Source organism: Parasteatoda tepidariorum, chromosome 2 (genome assembly GCF_982258835.1).
Source record: "Parasteatoda tepidariorum strain Cologne lab strain chromosome 2, Ptep-v5.0, whole genome shotgun sequence".
NCBI lineage: Eukaryota > Metazoa > Arthropoda > Arachnida > Araneae > Theridiidae > Parasteatoda > Parasteatoda tepidariorum.
The window spans coordinates 79,456,550-79,471,537 of record NC_141756.1 but is presented as its reverse complement, the minus strand read 5'-3'; the positions used below and the strand labels follow the sequence as shown (position 1 = coordinate 79,471,537).

Genomic DNA, 14,988 nt, shown 5'->3' with positions numbered 1-14,988 from the left:
GGACATTGTTTAGCCCTGCTAATTTTGGGAATTAGGAAGAATTTAAATATAATTTGATTAATAATGAATAAAAAATAAGTTTAAGTAATTAAAGATAATTTTAAAAGCTAAGAAATATGTGATGCCTATTGTGGCATCACATTATCCATTACATTGATCTTAGGCCTTTTAAAATGAAAGAGGGAATTTTTCATTTCGCTAAATACATTCAGCATAAAAAAGTGAATAAAGCACACAAGAAATAAAGAAATGGACATACTAGTTTCAGATGTCTAGACAAAAACCTTTGTTTTTAAAAAGTAAAATAAATCTTCCTCAGTGTCTAAACAATATAAAAATACAACTTTTGACTTTCAGTTTGCTATTGAATGCTTGAGGCTTCTGAAAGATGTTGCACAGATGACTTTGTTATTAGCATCAGCCTCTATTCCTTCACTGCTGTCAAGGGCAGAACCATGATAGGAAAATTTTTCTAGATATTTAGCCAATCAAATTGAATAAGTCTTCACCAGACAATTTGCATAAACCAAACATAAAATACTTAATGTAAAATGCAGCTGATACAAATTGTTTTTGATCATTTGTTCCAACTGCACTTTTATGAAATTCTGCCTTACTTCATTTTTCATCATAACATTTATTATGTGCAACTGAAATTACATAAATGGTATCTTGGCCCTGAAACTTTTACAGTAAATCAAATAAAAATTTAATGAGTGACGGTGATCAGTAGTTCCAGATGTCTCCATTATTATATTATCAAGTAAAGATCATTTGCTTTACACAATTTATTTAAATAGCTCAGAGCTATCCAATTTTCATGCTTCTAACAATAGATTTTTACACTGGTAACAATAATTATGCATTAAATTTTAATCATTAAAATTTTTTGATTTAAAGTGATTTTGATCACACAAAAGAATAGGCAAATAAGACTTAATTTCTTTAATATAATGCCTTTTTAAGAACTTGAAAATGTCAAAAACAGTCATGTACTGTTTAGTTATTTCACTACCTTAAATGTCAGGGTTGACAGTCTGTTTGCTGATTTAACCCACTGACGGTTCCGCACATAAGAATTCGTATTTTAACCAGCAATATCCTGTGCATAGCAAAACCGGTTTTCCCATGTTATTAGATAGGAAAATGGTGTATTGGGGAGAAACATTTTCCCAATTTCGGCAAACCCTCAGTGGGTTAAATTGTACAACATAGTACGCTATGAATAATGTAAAAATAAATATTTGGATTTATATAAATAAAAGATTCAGTTAGAAAGTAAAAATTTTTGAGAAAAATCATACGTCTACAATTATAATTAAATAAAAATATGAACATGCACACAATTTTCAGTTAAAAGATTTATTGGGTTTCATCTTTCCACCCTATACAAAACTCAATATCAACAATATCCCTTACAGTAAAAAACACGAGTAATTGCAAAGATGATTTATTTCAACTTAACACTGTACTACATACAATTTAAAACAAGAAAAATATATCTCCATCACAAAATAATAAAATATGATAGATAAAATGCCGCAAACTACACAAAATACAAATCACTATGACTGATCAGACCAATGTGATAACATGCATACATGTTTAACGATCATGGTCATAGTAAAAAATAGACAAGTATTTAAACGTTCCATCAGAATTTAGAACAAAATATATAACACATAATTTAAATCCAGAAAATAAATAATAAAATGCTATCCCTTCCCTAGAAGTAAAATAGCAACGCACATGAGATGAGCGATAAATAGTTTTTTTATGCATTCCTTCGCTTGAAACAAATCACCTTCACAATGGTTTTCAATTTTTCAAAACTAAATAGCATTAACTTAACAGGAATATCTGCATTTTGCAGCGGATCCTTGTTTTGATTGTGTATCAGCGTGAGCCTGAAAATTAAAAAAGAAAAATAAATAAAAATTTCAATTATTTTTTTTATCTGTGATCATACATTACACCAAGAAAAATATTTTGAAAGGAAATTGATCTTTGATACATTTTTATCTCAGCACAGAGCCTGTCAGTTTTTATAATCACTGGATAGTGGGAGCAGTTGTTTATTGTCAAAAAATTTCCCAGAATGAAATCCTTTACATACGATAAATTTAAAATTTCTTTAATTATAAACTTTAATGCTAGATAACAGAACCAAAACTACTTGGCTATTTATTGAAATTTGCTAGCACTAAGATAAAGCCCTTTAGCATGAGGGCAAGAAATGTTTAAAAAAAAAAATATACATATATATATATACTGGGTTCTCTTTCCTAATCACTTTAAGGATTAATAATTTTTTATTACTCTTAGAGATATAGAATATCTCCTACCAATGAAAGTGTTTAATGTGTTTAGTACTCTGATAAACAGTGGAAAATTTTCTTTCCAGCAATAAAGAACAATGAATGGAATAAACTTTAATTTGTGCATCTCTAACTTTATTAACATTAAAATTAAGTTACATAAATTTATTTAAATAAATTCTTATGCATTTATACTTGTGATGCAGTATAAAACTGAGAAAATACTACCTTATTTCTAATGAAAAGTAAATTTTTGGAGATGGTATCAGTAGTTTATTGGGATCAAAGTCTCCAGGACCCAATGCAAACATATTAAATGGCAGTGACTGCGGAGTAAATTTTTATTTCTTGAATTGAATTTTTTAAAGTTTTCACAATACATAAGAAACATAAAAGTTACAATATACGAATATACAATAAAAGATAAAATTCTATTTTCATATAAATTCACAATAGAAAACAATCTAAAGAAAAAATCAATATACTAAGAAGTTGATTAGAATCAATATATTAGAAAATAACTTACTTCATAACCTAAAGTGTTCCTTGGAGGAAGGTTTAATCTTTCTTTCACAGAGCGGCTACAAATAAATAAATATTATGAGAAGAAGCTAAGCTAAAGTAAATATATTTTTAGAATAGCATGTTTTAATACCAGATTTCTTTAACATTTTATTTTTTAACAGCCCACATAATTCAATATCCCCCTCTCATCATTTTACAAAATACCACAATAGCAGAATTTACAGAAAGAATCTATAGCATTTTCTTCACAAATTAAAATTCGTTTACAATCTCAATGAAGTCAGTCAGAAATTACTATTGCAAAAATTCAGCGTAATCTAACATATTTGTAGTTAGATTTTGCAAATATAAGGTCTTCAAAAATCATACATAAAAGCTTGTTAAAATTTTGGTTGAATTTTATCAAATGTTATTATAAAAAAAAAGGAAATAAATCACTATACAGATAAGTCTTTAACCAGGTAGCAGAAAAAGTTTTTGTTCTTTGCAGTGCTTTCTCAAATCAGCTTTAAATTTTTATTAGAAACAAGTTTAGAGAGGTTTCGGAAAAGGGTTTAATTCTATTTCCCTCTATTTGCATATATACTTTTAAAAAATAAAAATAAAGCTTAGATGAAAAATAACCTGCAGCATCCATTGCCTTGTTAAAATGTTTTCATTACCAGGATAAACATTATATCACAATATAAATAAAATTATTGCTTTATTAGGAAAACTGGAGCATTAAAAAATATTGTGCCGGTAAGGAAAATTTTAAATGGTTTTCCTATTAAAATATAGCATAGAAAATTTCTAAAGGAACCTATCATTCATAAAATATAACATTTAATTAACAAGCTTTAATACAATGCTTTTTTTTTTTTTTTTTTTTTTTGCTACGAGAGAGAGTTTAACATATTTATGGCCAACATACACTGTTAGAATTTTTCCAGTAGAAAATAATGCAAGAAATTTTATGCAAACTACGATTTAATTTAAGTTATAACATAAAATAAAGGCCGAATTGTACTATTATGAAATTTTAAGAGTCTATTACTTTACTAGGTGTCAGCTTTCAAACTTCTGATTTGTAAGGAAAGGACCAATTCAAAATTTTATTAAAAAATATATAAATAATTGTTAACGTTCAATACAAAAATATTATTAATAAAAGTATTAGTATTGTTTTCATGTTTATCATGAGCAACAGTAGACTGCAATATTTTCCAATTGACATTAAATGAACTTGAAATGTTATGTATCATGTTTACTCATAATCATGAATAGTAATAAACATTTAATTCATCAAAGATAGTTAAGTTTTTTTAAAATTAACTTAAAAAGGGAGTTCTACATTAACTGAACATTTTAGAACAAAAAGGTTTTATATTGATTTTTATTAAAGAGGATCGTTTTATGATGTATTAGTAATACTTATTTAAATATTCAAAACATTATTTAAAGATTCTATTTTACTAGGAATTTTTTTCAGAAAACTTACTCAATTATGAGGAACTTTCTAAAATGTACAAAAATCAGGAGAATTTTCATTTAACTAATTTTTTATTAAAAGCATTAAAATCTTATAAATATTCATACCCGATTTTCATTATAGCATCCGCATGCCTAACATCTGCTGTCCAGATACCGATTTTATCACCTTTATTTCTAATCTGTACAACTGATCCACAAACATCTTCACTGCATTCGTCAAATGCTTCACCAATCATTAGTAAGAGCTAAAAAATTATAGAGAAATAATGAAAACAAACACTGATATTGCATAAAATAAGACAGTGCACAGTTTTTATTGTTCATAAGGATGTAATAAACATTAACTACACAAAAATAAGGATAATGAAGTGTGATCGTGTTAAATTTCAATGAGATACATCTAACATGAATTATAATTAAGCTTTTGATTTTTAATATCTCTTTTTTTTATTATTATCTACGCAAGATCGGTGACTCCCCAGTCAAAGAAACAACAATGTAAGAAATAATATCAAGAAAAATCAAAGTAAGTACCACAGGGTAAGTTAATAAAAAGGCTTTAAAATTATGGAGTTATTGTTGTTTCCAGAGAGAGAGAGAGAGAGGTCACAAGCCACCCTGCTATAACGATTGCTGCTTTGACCTGGTTGTGACATTTCACCCTTTCCACAATGAGTGCCAACAATGTGCATTGAAAACAGATAAAAATTTATAACACATATAAAAAAATAAATAAATAAAAATCATTAAGTTTAATAATAGAAATTCAAAGCTGAAAGATTATTTTGCTGATGGTTTTTATTTATAATTGCAATTATTTTTAAAAATAAAAATGATATTGGTTACTTCAAGCCTCAAATAACTATAACAAATATAGCAAAAGTAAATAAAAAAAATAATATTAAAAAAAAGAAAAGTATACTAACTATTTCCAACCAATAATTATTTAAGTCTGTACTTCTTTGAGACTTCATAACATTTATAAGCCACCGTCCTCCTTGTTTATTTCTACTGTCTTCCCACATAGGTTTAATACCATACTGAAAAGAAACAAAATAAAAATCACTTAAAATGATTTATCAAGGAAACTACTGAATTGAAATTTAAAATAGTCAAGCTTGGCTATTATAGTGACATTTTATTTGAATAATGACTTGCTGCTATTTTAGTATACTTTGTAACAAATACCAAAGAGGTCAATAATCTCCTATTTAATATTAACTAGACAATATTTATCATCACTTCTTGAAGCATCATTCACAGAAGGAAAGAACAAACAATTCTACCTCAGGTAGTTAAAAATGATAATCAATCTGAAAATGGTGTTTCAAGAAGTGTTAAAAAAACAAAGTTCTCCTATGAATAAAAAAGGGCACAATGCGGTTTTGAAAAGTCACTCACTGCCTTTAAAATTTAATCAAAATACAGTACGACCTCGAAAATCCGGAAATCTCTAAAATCCGGACTCATACGTCCAGTTCCTCAGAAAAAATTTTCAAAAGAAAAAATCGCTTAGAATAAAAATTTTAATGCAAAACCACAACTCTTCTCCAACAATGAAGCAGTAGATGAAGAGGTAGAGGTGGGGTGTGAATGAAAGCTCATAGCTGATAAGGAAATTCCAGTCATTCTTATCAGTTCTGTATAGATAACAAAGAATATAAAAGGGAATCCCCCTCCTCCTGAAGGGAAATCCCCTCAGGTCTTGTGATGAAAGAAAACTGGTTCTTTCTTAACCTTGAAGCGTAGGAGGCGGGGACAAGTTCTTTCATCCCCCAACAAAAAAAGGATTAGTATCAGCTGGTACAGTCTAGTCTAGAAGCATCTGTTTCGGTTATAAGTTGAAAATTCAGCTCGCGTTTTAAGCCTATATTTTTAGTTTTAATTGCTAATATTATGGTATCTAAACGATCGATTGCGGAGGGAAAATGACGAAAGTTTGATTTTTAATGTCTTTTATTTATTATTTAAAGAGTATATTTATGTTAAAATTGACGTCGGAGGTCTACACACGCGCGATTAATCGCGAAATCGGCCTGGCGAATTCGAAACTTTGATAATTCTATCAATTCAAGTAAGGTATCTAAAATCCGGAAATTTCGGAAATCCGGACCTTCCAAACCCCCCAGCAGTCCGGATTTTCGAGGTTACACTGTATGTAATATCATGTAATGACTAAATTTGATCCTCAATTTTTGAATTACCCTCTTTTTTAAGTGTATACTTCACAAACTAATTCTTCTTTATTATCAAAATAATAGATAAACATTAAGGTTTGGAAAAATAATTAAAGGCAAGCTAACAGACAATCTCTGTGTATAAATTTTCTTTAAAAAAAAGAAAAAAAAAGAATTGCTGTACTATTAACATTAAAGTTTTTGTATATTTTATACTGAAAATTATGAGAAAATAAACATTTAAAAGGTGCATTTTAAAATAATTAATATTTATTTAAAAAAAATAATGGTAAAATTTAAAATCACTAAAAAGATCATTAATTCCCCCCTCCCTCAAATAAAAGCTGTGAATATCTCTGGGGACAAATATCAGGCCAATTTTAACTACATAACCATACAACATAAGAAAAATTTCACTAAAATGAAGGAATCAGATTAAAAATTAAAGATAAATAGATATCAATAACTAAATAAATCAGAAGCTGACTTGTCATATAACAAGTGGTTAAAAAAATCATCCTTTTTCTGAAAACATAAAAGCATAAAGGCAGTATTTTTTTTATGGGATCGCAGCTTATTTTTTACAAAAAGGGTACGGAGGACTCATTTATAGGGATCAAAGGGCAAGCGGGGGCGGACCACCTATCTAAAAGCGTTTAGGGAGAACACTGAATAAATATTTGTGTGTTTCACATCAGTTTTGTATTTTTCAATAAATTAAATTACTAATTTCCACCAAAACTTTCAGGAAAAGAAAAGTAGCCTGGAAGAGTGATAAAAGTTAAACATTTATCATGCAATCTTACTATCAATATTGATACGCGACATTCTTAATGAATCAATACCCAAGTTGAGTGCTATTAATTAAACTAAAGAATGACTACCATCTCAAACAAAATTCTCTTAGAACAGATCTGTTGTTGAATATCATTTTATTTTAAAAGCTAATTCCTATTCCTCAATATCAAATTCAAAAGAAAAAAAAATTCTAAATGAATTATTGTAAAACAGTATAGAATTGCCAAAATTCATATCTGAATTTGTCAGTTTTCAAAAGTGGGAACGTAATTTGTCCGCAAAACCATTTCTTTTATCTTTCTTAATAATTATACTTTGTAAAATAACAAGAAAAGTTCTTAAATTTAAAAATAATCAATGCAAGGCAATATGAGGAGGAACAAAACTGCTTTTTAGTACACAAACACAGGGTCAAGAGAAAGTGACAATATAAAAGCCATGAAATTGAAAATCTCTAAGAAATATTGTATTTCATAGAGAAAAAAGCTTACTCAAACTAGGCAATTTGGACTTCTGCTTTTTAACACTAGTCTCTCAAAAGAAGAATTTAACAATTAACTTTGCAATAATATACGTGTTAGTACAAGACCAGACATTCTTATTACTTCCTTGGTATTCATAAAAATTAAAAAAAAAAATAAAAAATTGTATTAGCAGGAAAATTTGGGACAGAAAAATTAATTTTACAACTATGAAGATAATTTTGAAGTTATTGTGAATAATTGAAATAGACAAGCCTCCCAACATGTGTTTGCTAAAGAAAAAGAGTACCATTAAAAGTTTAAAAAGAGGGCTATTTATAATTATATTAAGGAATCATAATAAAAATTAACATGAAAATACTTTTATGTTAATAAATATTTTGGAAAGAAACTAAATATCGAAAACTTACTTTAAAAAGTGCATAATCACATCCTAAAGGAATTTTACTAACAACTTCTATGTGATTATATAGGCTGAAAAAATAAAATTCATTAACTATATGAGTAAATTTAAAGAATTATGTCTAAAAATTTTTCTTAAAAGAATCACTGCGTGCAGAACAGACTGCATACCCACTAACTCATATTAGAAAAAAATCTAATAAAAACATTTTCTGGTTTCATTTCAACATTTTCTGTATCAGTGAAAAAATATTTTGTGTCTATTGTTAAACACAACACAATGGACTTGACTTTTTTATTCAGATTTTTTGTAATGAAGAGAAAATACTTTTCTTTAGAGGTTTCTTGAAAAGCTAGCCAGTGGAATTGAAGTACTTTCTGCCAACAGAGATTCAAATATTTGTAAGAAAAAACAACAAATAATCAAGCACTAAGATATAAATACTTTATAAACAACAAATGAATTAATTGGTTCATTAAAATTGGCGTAGGATTGAAACAACTTTCAATTAGAACACATTTTGAAAAATTAAACAAGATGCTCCTATTAAATGAATTATATTTAACTAAAAAATAATGAAAAACATTTTTTTTACTTTCTTGCTATGGTTTAAAAACATTTTGCACACACTAGATTATTTAAAATGAGAATAAACATATTTTGTCTAAAAAATAGTGAGAGACTGGAATTTTTGCTTTAATTTTAAAGCTAAAAATCCTATATGCATCATATGTATAAAAATCTTTCTTGGGGACTATTATCTCTGCAAATAGATTTTGCACCACGTTCAAGAGCTGTGTGTGCTTTATGCTTGAGGAAAAAATAGAAATAATTATCTAAATATATAAGTAAAAAATTTTTTCTGCAACTAGGGCAGGGATTGAACTTTTAACCCCTAGGTCAGTAGCTAAGTATGTAGCAAGCTTAAATTTTAAGCAAGAAAATTCTATTTGAAGAAAGCAGAAGAAATTTTATTTTAAGCAGAAAATTCTATTATCTATTTATTTCTACCAAATTTCACGAAATTTGGCATTTTGTGAAAAAGCATGCACTTGGTAATATAAATCTAAGAGTTTCTGAACAAATAAAAAAGTTATATAGAAAAGTCTTCAACTATAATTAAACAAGCTAAGCAATGATGTGAAACATTTATAAACTGTTTTAGAAAAATGGTTTGTGATTTATTTAAATGGTTTTGACTAGACCAAAATGATTAACCAACAATATATTTTTTTTAAAGATGCAATGTTGCTACAACGGCAGCATTACAACTAAAATGATTGAAACAATAAAATATAACAAAAGATAAAAACATCCCACTTTTTACATTACAGTAACATGATATAGAAAATAGTAACAAATTATATTGGCTAATAGATTTACATTATTTTAAAAACTAGCTTTAAAAATTCTTACGCCCAAAAATCTTCTACAGTGTCAAATGTAGTTATTTCCATTAAATTCTCTTCCCAGGATTTAGTTCTATCATTTTTATAGAACCATAAGCTCCATTTGTTTTGAAGAGGATGTTTTATAATCATATCAGGAGATATTTCCTCTGCTGCAGTGGGATTCTAAAAAAAGAATTTCGTTTTTAAGGACCGGGAGACATAAAACAAACAAAACATAATTTATAACAGGTTGTTGTACAGTTTTAAGTATAAGTGTAAATAATCTATTTTATTTTTGTAAAGGTTAAAAATACAAAAGTAAGAAATTAAATGGATAAGGCTGTATTAAATTTTACTAAGTTATATGAATCATATCAAAATAATAAATTAATATGCAAAATTTTGTTAAAATTTGGCGATAGTAATGCCAATTGTTAAACATCACTATTCATGGAAGACATTCTAAAAAAAGATAAATTTTGAGCTTGGAGGTAAAAACATCACCTGAAGATAAACCAAAATTTAAAAATATGTAACTCATTGTTAACCTTTCAATTCAAATAGTAACAAAATTTCAGAAACAGGCTTTCAAAATTACGAGTTGAACTATAAAAAAAAATTAAAACTTTAAAATATAAATTGAAGAAAGGTAATAGTTCCCCCTTATATTTAGCGATTTGAAAATAAACCAGAAACCAATTACATAAACACACTTGCCAACACTGTAATCTAAATGACCTTACAATACTGAGCTAGTGATTTACTCGACAAAGTGTTATGCAGAATGTGTTATTAAAGGGCATTTTTACACAAAATTAAGAACTATCTGCTACTAAATGTATAAAACCTTAAAAAATATACAAGTGAATTATGTATAGATTATTTAATTTTTCTTTTTTATTTAGTAAACAATAACAAAAAACCCTTTTTTCAATCTTGACCAACTATTTTATTATACAATTGTTTAATAAATAGTTATACTTATTCGCAACTTAAAAATTCAATTACTAGGGTAATAAAAAAAGGAAAAAATTTGTTAGACTAAAAATGGTTAGACTTAATTAAAAGCAATTATCGCTTGAAATGTTCGTATGTAGCAGATTTAGCTGCTTTTAAGAAATCTTTATCGAAGGCCTGCTCATAAAAACATCCAGTTTGAGCGGTTTTGACAATTAGAATGTCCTCTAGTGATTTATGTGACAAAGAATTTCTAAAAATTATTATTTTATTTTAAACAATGCTGAATACCCTTTCAGATTCAGCATTGCCATGTGGTATGCTTAAAATAGCTATCATGATTTTTTTGTTATCCTAATATACATTTTGAAACATCCATCATTTTATAAAATGTCGCTTTTACTGCCATGTGCTATTTTAAAATTTAGTCCTCAAACATTTCCAAATGCATAATGTTGTGATTCACAAGACTTAATTATGAAAGGAAAACTTATGGAATAAGATTCCAAAACTATCCGATTGTAAACTTTAGGAGGCAGTGTTAAAAGTTTTAAAACAAAATCACGCCCCAAATTGTAAACACAGATAACGTCGTTTATCGATAGATATTGCCAGTCTTTGTGATTGCATACATCAAAAGTCATACTGTGTCATCTTGCCGAGGCGCATCAGCTCTCATTTGCTCCTGATACCAACCCGATTACATGTCCAGGACGCATTTTTTTAATGAAAAGTTTCATAATTGGTATTTAAAATTTTGTAAATCTGAGTTTGTGATTCAAATAAGCATATCTTTAATTTTATTGCTTTTCTTGCTAAAAAAAACTTAAAATTTCGAATAAATACGCAACCATACGATCTTAATGCTTGACTGTGCGATCGGGTAAAATATTGTATTCTATACGGGTGAAACCATACAAATTGGCAGGTAGGCATAATGGTAAAGGGAGATTTCCGTATCATGATCTGTGGCAGAATAATCACCAAACCTTGGCAACTTCCGTGTCGCGGCCCACGAGAAACTGAGAGAAAAAAAAAAAAAAAAAGGGACCAACTCAAAGGTATAACTTGTAGCCACCCCCGGGAAACATCTACACTTTTTTTGTAAAAAAATTTGCCAAGTTTAAAATCTATTTGGTGCCTAGGCGTTCGTAATTGGCAGGACAGATCACGATAAGGAAATATCCCCATGGTAAAACCACAGGGTTACGCCATCAGAATAACTAGATACTGGGATTCAGAAAAACTGACTGATATTATCGCCAAGCCAAGGGGCTTCCGATTCTACATCTTAACCTGAAGAAAATGTTATAAACATGTTTAGTATATTCATTTCACATTATAAGATATTACAGTTTGCTTTTAACTATTATTTCTTATTGAACACTCTAGTAAAATAAAAGAAATGAGAATTAGAAAATGGTGATTGCATTAGCAGGATTTCTACTAATCTGAGAATAATCTAACCTATAACTAAACCTCAATTAATGTATATTTCGTAGTTTAATGCATAACATTTTATATATTAATAACATAAATTATCAACCATGTAAGTTGTATAGATATTTTTTCAAACTAATGACAAGAATGTAATCAGGAGTCTGTCTAGGTTTTTCTGAGAGGTACCTATTTTGTGAAAATTTAGATATAATTTGTGAAAAATTAAAAATTATATTAAAAAATCAATACAAAAATATGGATTTATAGTTCCTTAAGGGATACAAAAATAAAATTTTAAGAAAAAGTATTTTGTGAAACTACAGTTTTTCCTAAAATTGAATTTGTGAAACTACTGGTTTTCCTAAAGTTGAATTTGTGAAGGTACCGCTAAACGGTAATAAATTCGGCCTGGACAGATCCCTGGTAATGTACAAATATTTTGGATTTTAAAGATCATGAGTCATATATTCTATTGTCATTGTGTTACACAGATGAACCAATTTAAGTGCATAAAACTTACATCAACATAATAGGGGATAATTTTGCATCAGTAACTGCTTGCATAAACTACAACCATTAAAAAGTTTTTTCTCTTTCTCGGGTGCTACCGCCAAGCAGTTAGCAAAACTAGGAGATTTGATGCAAGTACTGATACAGATACCCTACCAGATGATATATCAGAACAAAAAAGGTTAGATGAAATTTTTTTTAATCATAATTTGCTTTCATAGAAAGTTATAAACAAATTTAGAGTTCAATCACAGAATACATCAAATGATTAAATTTAGCTCATGTTAATAAAGTAAAACAGCATATAAGAATATACATACAACATAAATATACTTACTAATATAACTACTCTTATACCTTATTGTTTCTAATTTATTTAATAATGCAATCAGTAAGATTTTATTTCGGATTAATTATTGATGGTCTATTTCAATAGCTTTACTAAATTACCTTTTTATGCATTTTGAAAATTATTTTAGTGTGTATTCAACATGATATGGAAAAAATTAATCTTGTCAACATATTTAAAATAAACTAGATTTATCTAAAGCTTCAGATATAAAATTTAAAAATGACAATCTAGTTATTTGAAGAGAATGCTTAGCTGAAGTTTCAATGATTAAATTAAATCGCATTCATATTTTTAATAAAACAAGAAAAACACTGTTTAATAGACCAGACAATACGGTAAAGCACAAGATTTTTTTTCTCTAAGTATTTAGAAAAATTGATCAAGATTCTATGTCCCACCACCTCATTAAAAAAAAAAATTGATGGCAAGTGACAGTAACATGTAAATTCATAAACCAGGTGTAAAAATAAGGAAGAATGTAATCATTATCCGACGTCGTTGCCCTCCTTCATTTTGCATACCTCTTGTAGTTCCTGATCTTCAGGTGACATCATCTCTTAAATATTTTATCAGAATCTTTATATATTAAGTTTGGGTTTATAAAAACGCAAGATAATGGGAACTCAAATTATACAAATAGTAAAAATTTGACATGAAATACCATCTAGTAAATACTCAGAAAAAAACTTTTCACCGAATCTGAATATCAAGTTTTATAATGGTTTTAGAAACTGCCAACTTGTCGGCAAAATAAACTTTGGCACATTTTGAGGCTGAACCATAGTGCAACAAATTTTGAAAAATTATCTGAAGAAACTTTGTTTAATTAAGTCGAAACGAACAGAATAAGCTAAAAATTGCAAATTTTTACTTTATAAGTTATTTATGCTAAGTAATAAGAAAATATTTGATATAAAACTTACTTTTGGGCAACAAATAATTCTTTTTTATTAACTGGCATGTGAGCATTCATTAGCTTTGAAAGTGAAGTGAAAACAATTTCAAAAGGAGAAGTGGTGGTTCGTTTGAGTTTGTTTATTGTCTGCTATTTTTCATCATGTATACCTCATTGCTTACAATTTTTTAAAATTTTCTCGAATTTATAGATAGTTACATTAAACAATCTTTGTTCATTTTAAAGGTTATTTATCCATTATCCTTAATTTTTATTCTGCAATAACTATATTGCACGACTTAGTTGTATTTGAATTAATTCATTTTTCATTCTAAGTACAGTCAAAAATTTAGTAATATCGAAAGTCGTGCAATCCAATATTTTTTAAACATTTATGCTAGCTACTCTACTGACCTTTTTTAAAAGTTGTAAAATTAATGCATGTTTAGAAGTTGTGAAGCACATATTTACTGTGAAAAATAGTTTCTTCAAGCAATGTCAATGGAACGTTCGCTACGTTTTAGTGATCTCAGGGCGGAAAATAAAACATCCCAGAGGGAACTCGTAGCACCCGCGGCAACATCAACATTTTTTTTTTTTTTTTTTGGTGCCTTGGCAGTTAACCTGAACTGACATAGATACAGAAATATTGCTTTCTAATAAATCAAATGCTGCTATAACCTCTTTAAATATTTCTAATTCTGGGGAGATTTCTGCCTCTTGATCTTTTTGGGAAGATATCTGTATCTTGATCTGTTGGGGGAGATTTCTGTATCTTGATCTGTTGGGGAAGATTTCTGTATCCTGATCTGAGGCAGAATAATAGCCAAGTCTTGGCAAATTCCGGTCAGCGTTCCACAAGAAACTAAAAAAAAAAAATCACAGAAAGGTATAACCTCATAGCCCCCTCAGGGGAACCTCTACACTCTTTTTTTTTTAAAAAAAAAATTCCTGTTTAAAATCAATTTGGAGCCTTGTTGATTGTAGTTGGTGTGGCAGATTGCGAAGTTTAACTTCTTCCGCATGGAGGGACTCCACGCACTATTTTTTTAAAAAAAGTTTCTGAAAAGGCCACTGCCAAAAAGTTACTAGTGATCACGAGATAGTCCTTTTCTGTGATGTTTAACTTTAGTTTATTATGAACTACTGTCTGAAAGTTGTCAAAATTTGACAATTATGGCTCTGGTATGAATACGGAAATCTTCCAAACCAAAAACATAAAATTGTTTTCAAATTTAATTTTATAGATTAAATGAAATTTAACAAA

The 14,988-nt window shown here is 28.2% G+C and overlaps 2 protein-coding genes across 4 annotated transcripts in view; one reads left to right on the top strand and one right to left on the bottom strand.

The window, feature by feature from the left end:
* Positions 1 to 1,346: 1,346 nt before the first annotated feature.
* LOC107454465 (eukaryotic translation initiation factor 4E) lies at positions 1,347 to 13,580 on the bottom strand. The gene is made up of 7 exons (XM_016071667.4): positions 13,348 to 13,580; positions 9,593 to 9,750; positions 8,184 to 8,247; positions 5,243 to 5,356; positions 4,422 to 4,561; positions 2,845 to 2,899; positions 1,347 to 1,907 (listed from the first exon to the last, which is right to left on the bottom strand). The coding sequence occupies exons 1-7, from the start codon at positions 13,378 to 13,380 to the stop codon at positions 1,848 to 1,850; spliced, it is 624 nt and encodes a 207-aa protein (XP_015927153.1). The 5' UTR covers positions 13,381 to 13,580; the 3' UTR covers positions 1,347 to 1,847.
* Positions 13,581 to 13,812: 232 nt separating this feature from the next.
* The window catches only part of LOC107454467 (uncharacterized), a 48,997-nt gene continuing 47,821 nt past the window's right edge, over positions 13,813 to 14,988 (top strand). Inside the window, exon 1 of one of the 3 annotated variants that reach the window (XM_043041965.3) lies at positions 13,813 to 13,967. The gene's annotated coding sequence lies outside the window, so the exon portion shown is untranslated. The remainder of the gene's footprint in view (positions 13,968 to 14,988) is intronic. The other 2 variants (XM_043041970.3, XM_071177724.2) reach the window with 2 other exon arrangements.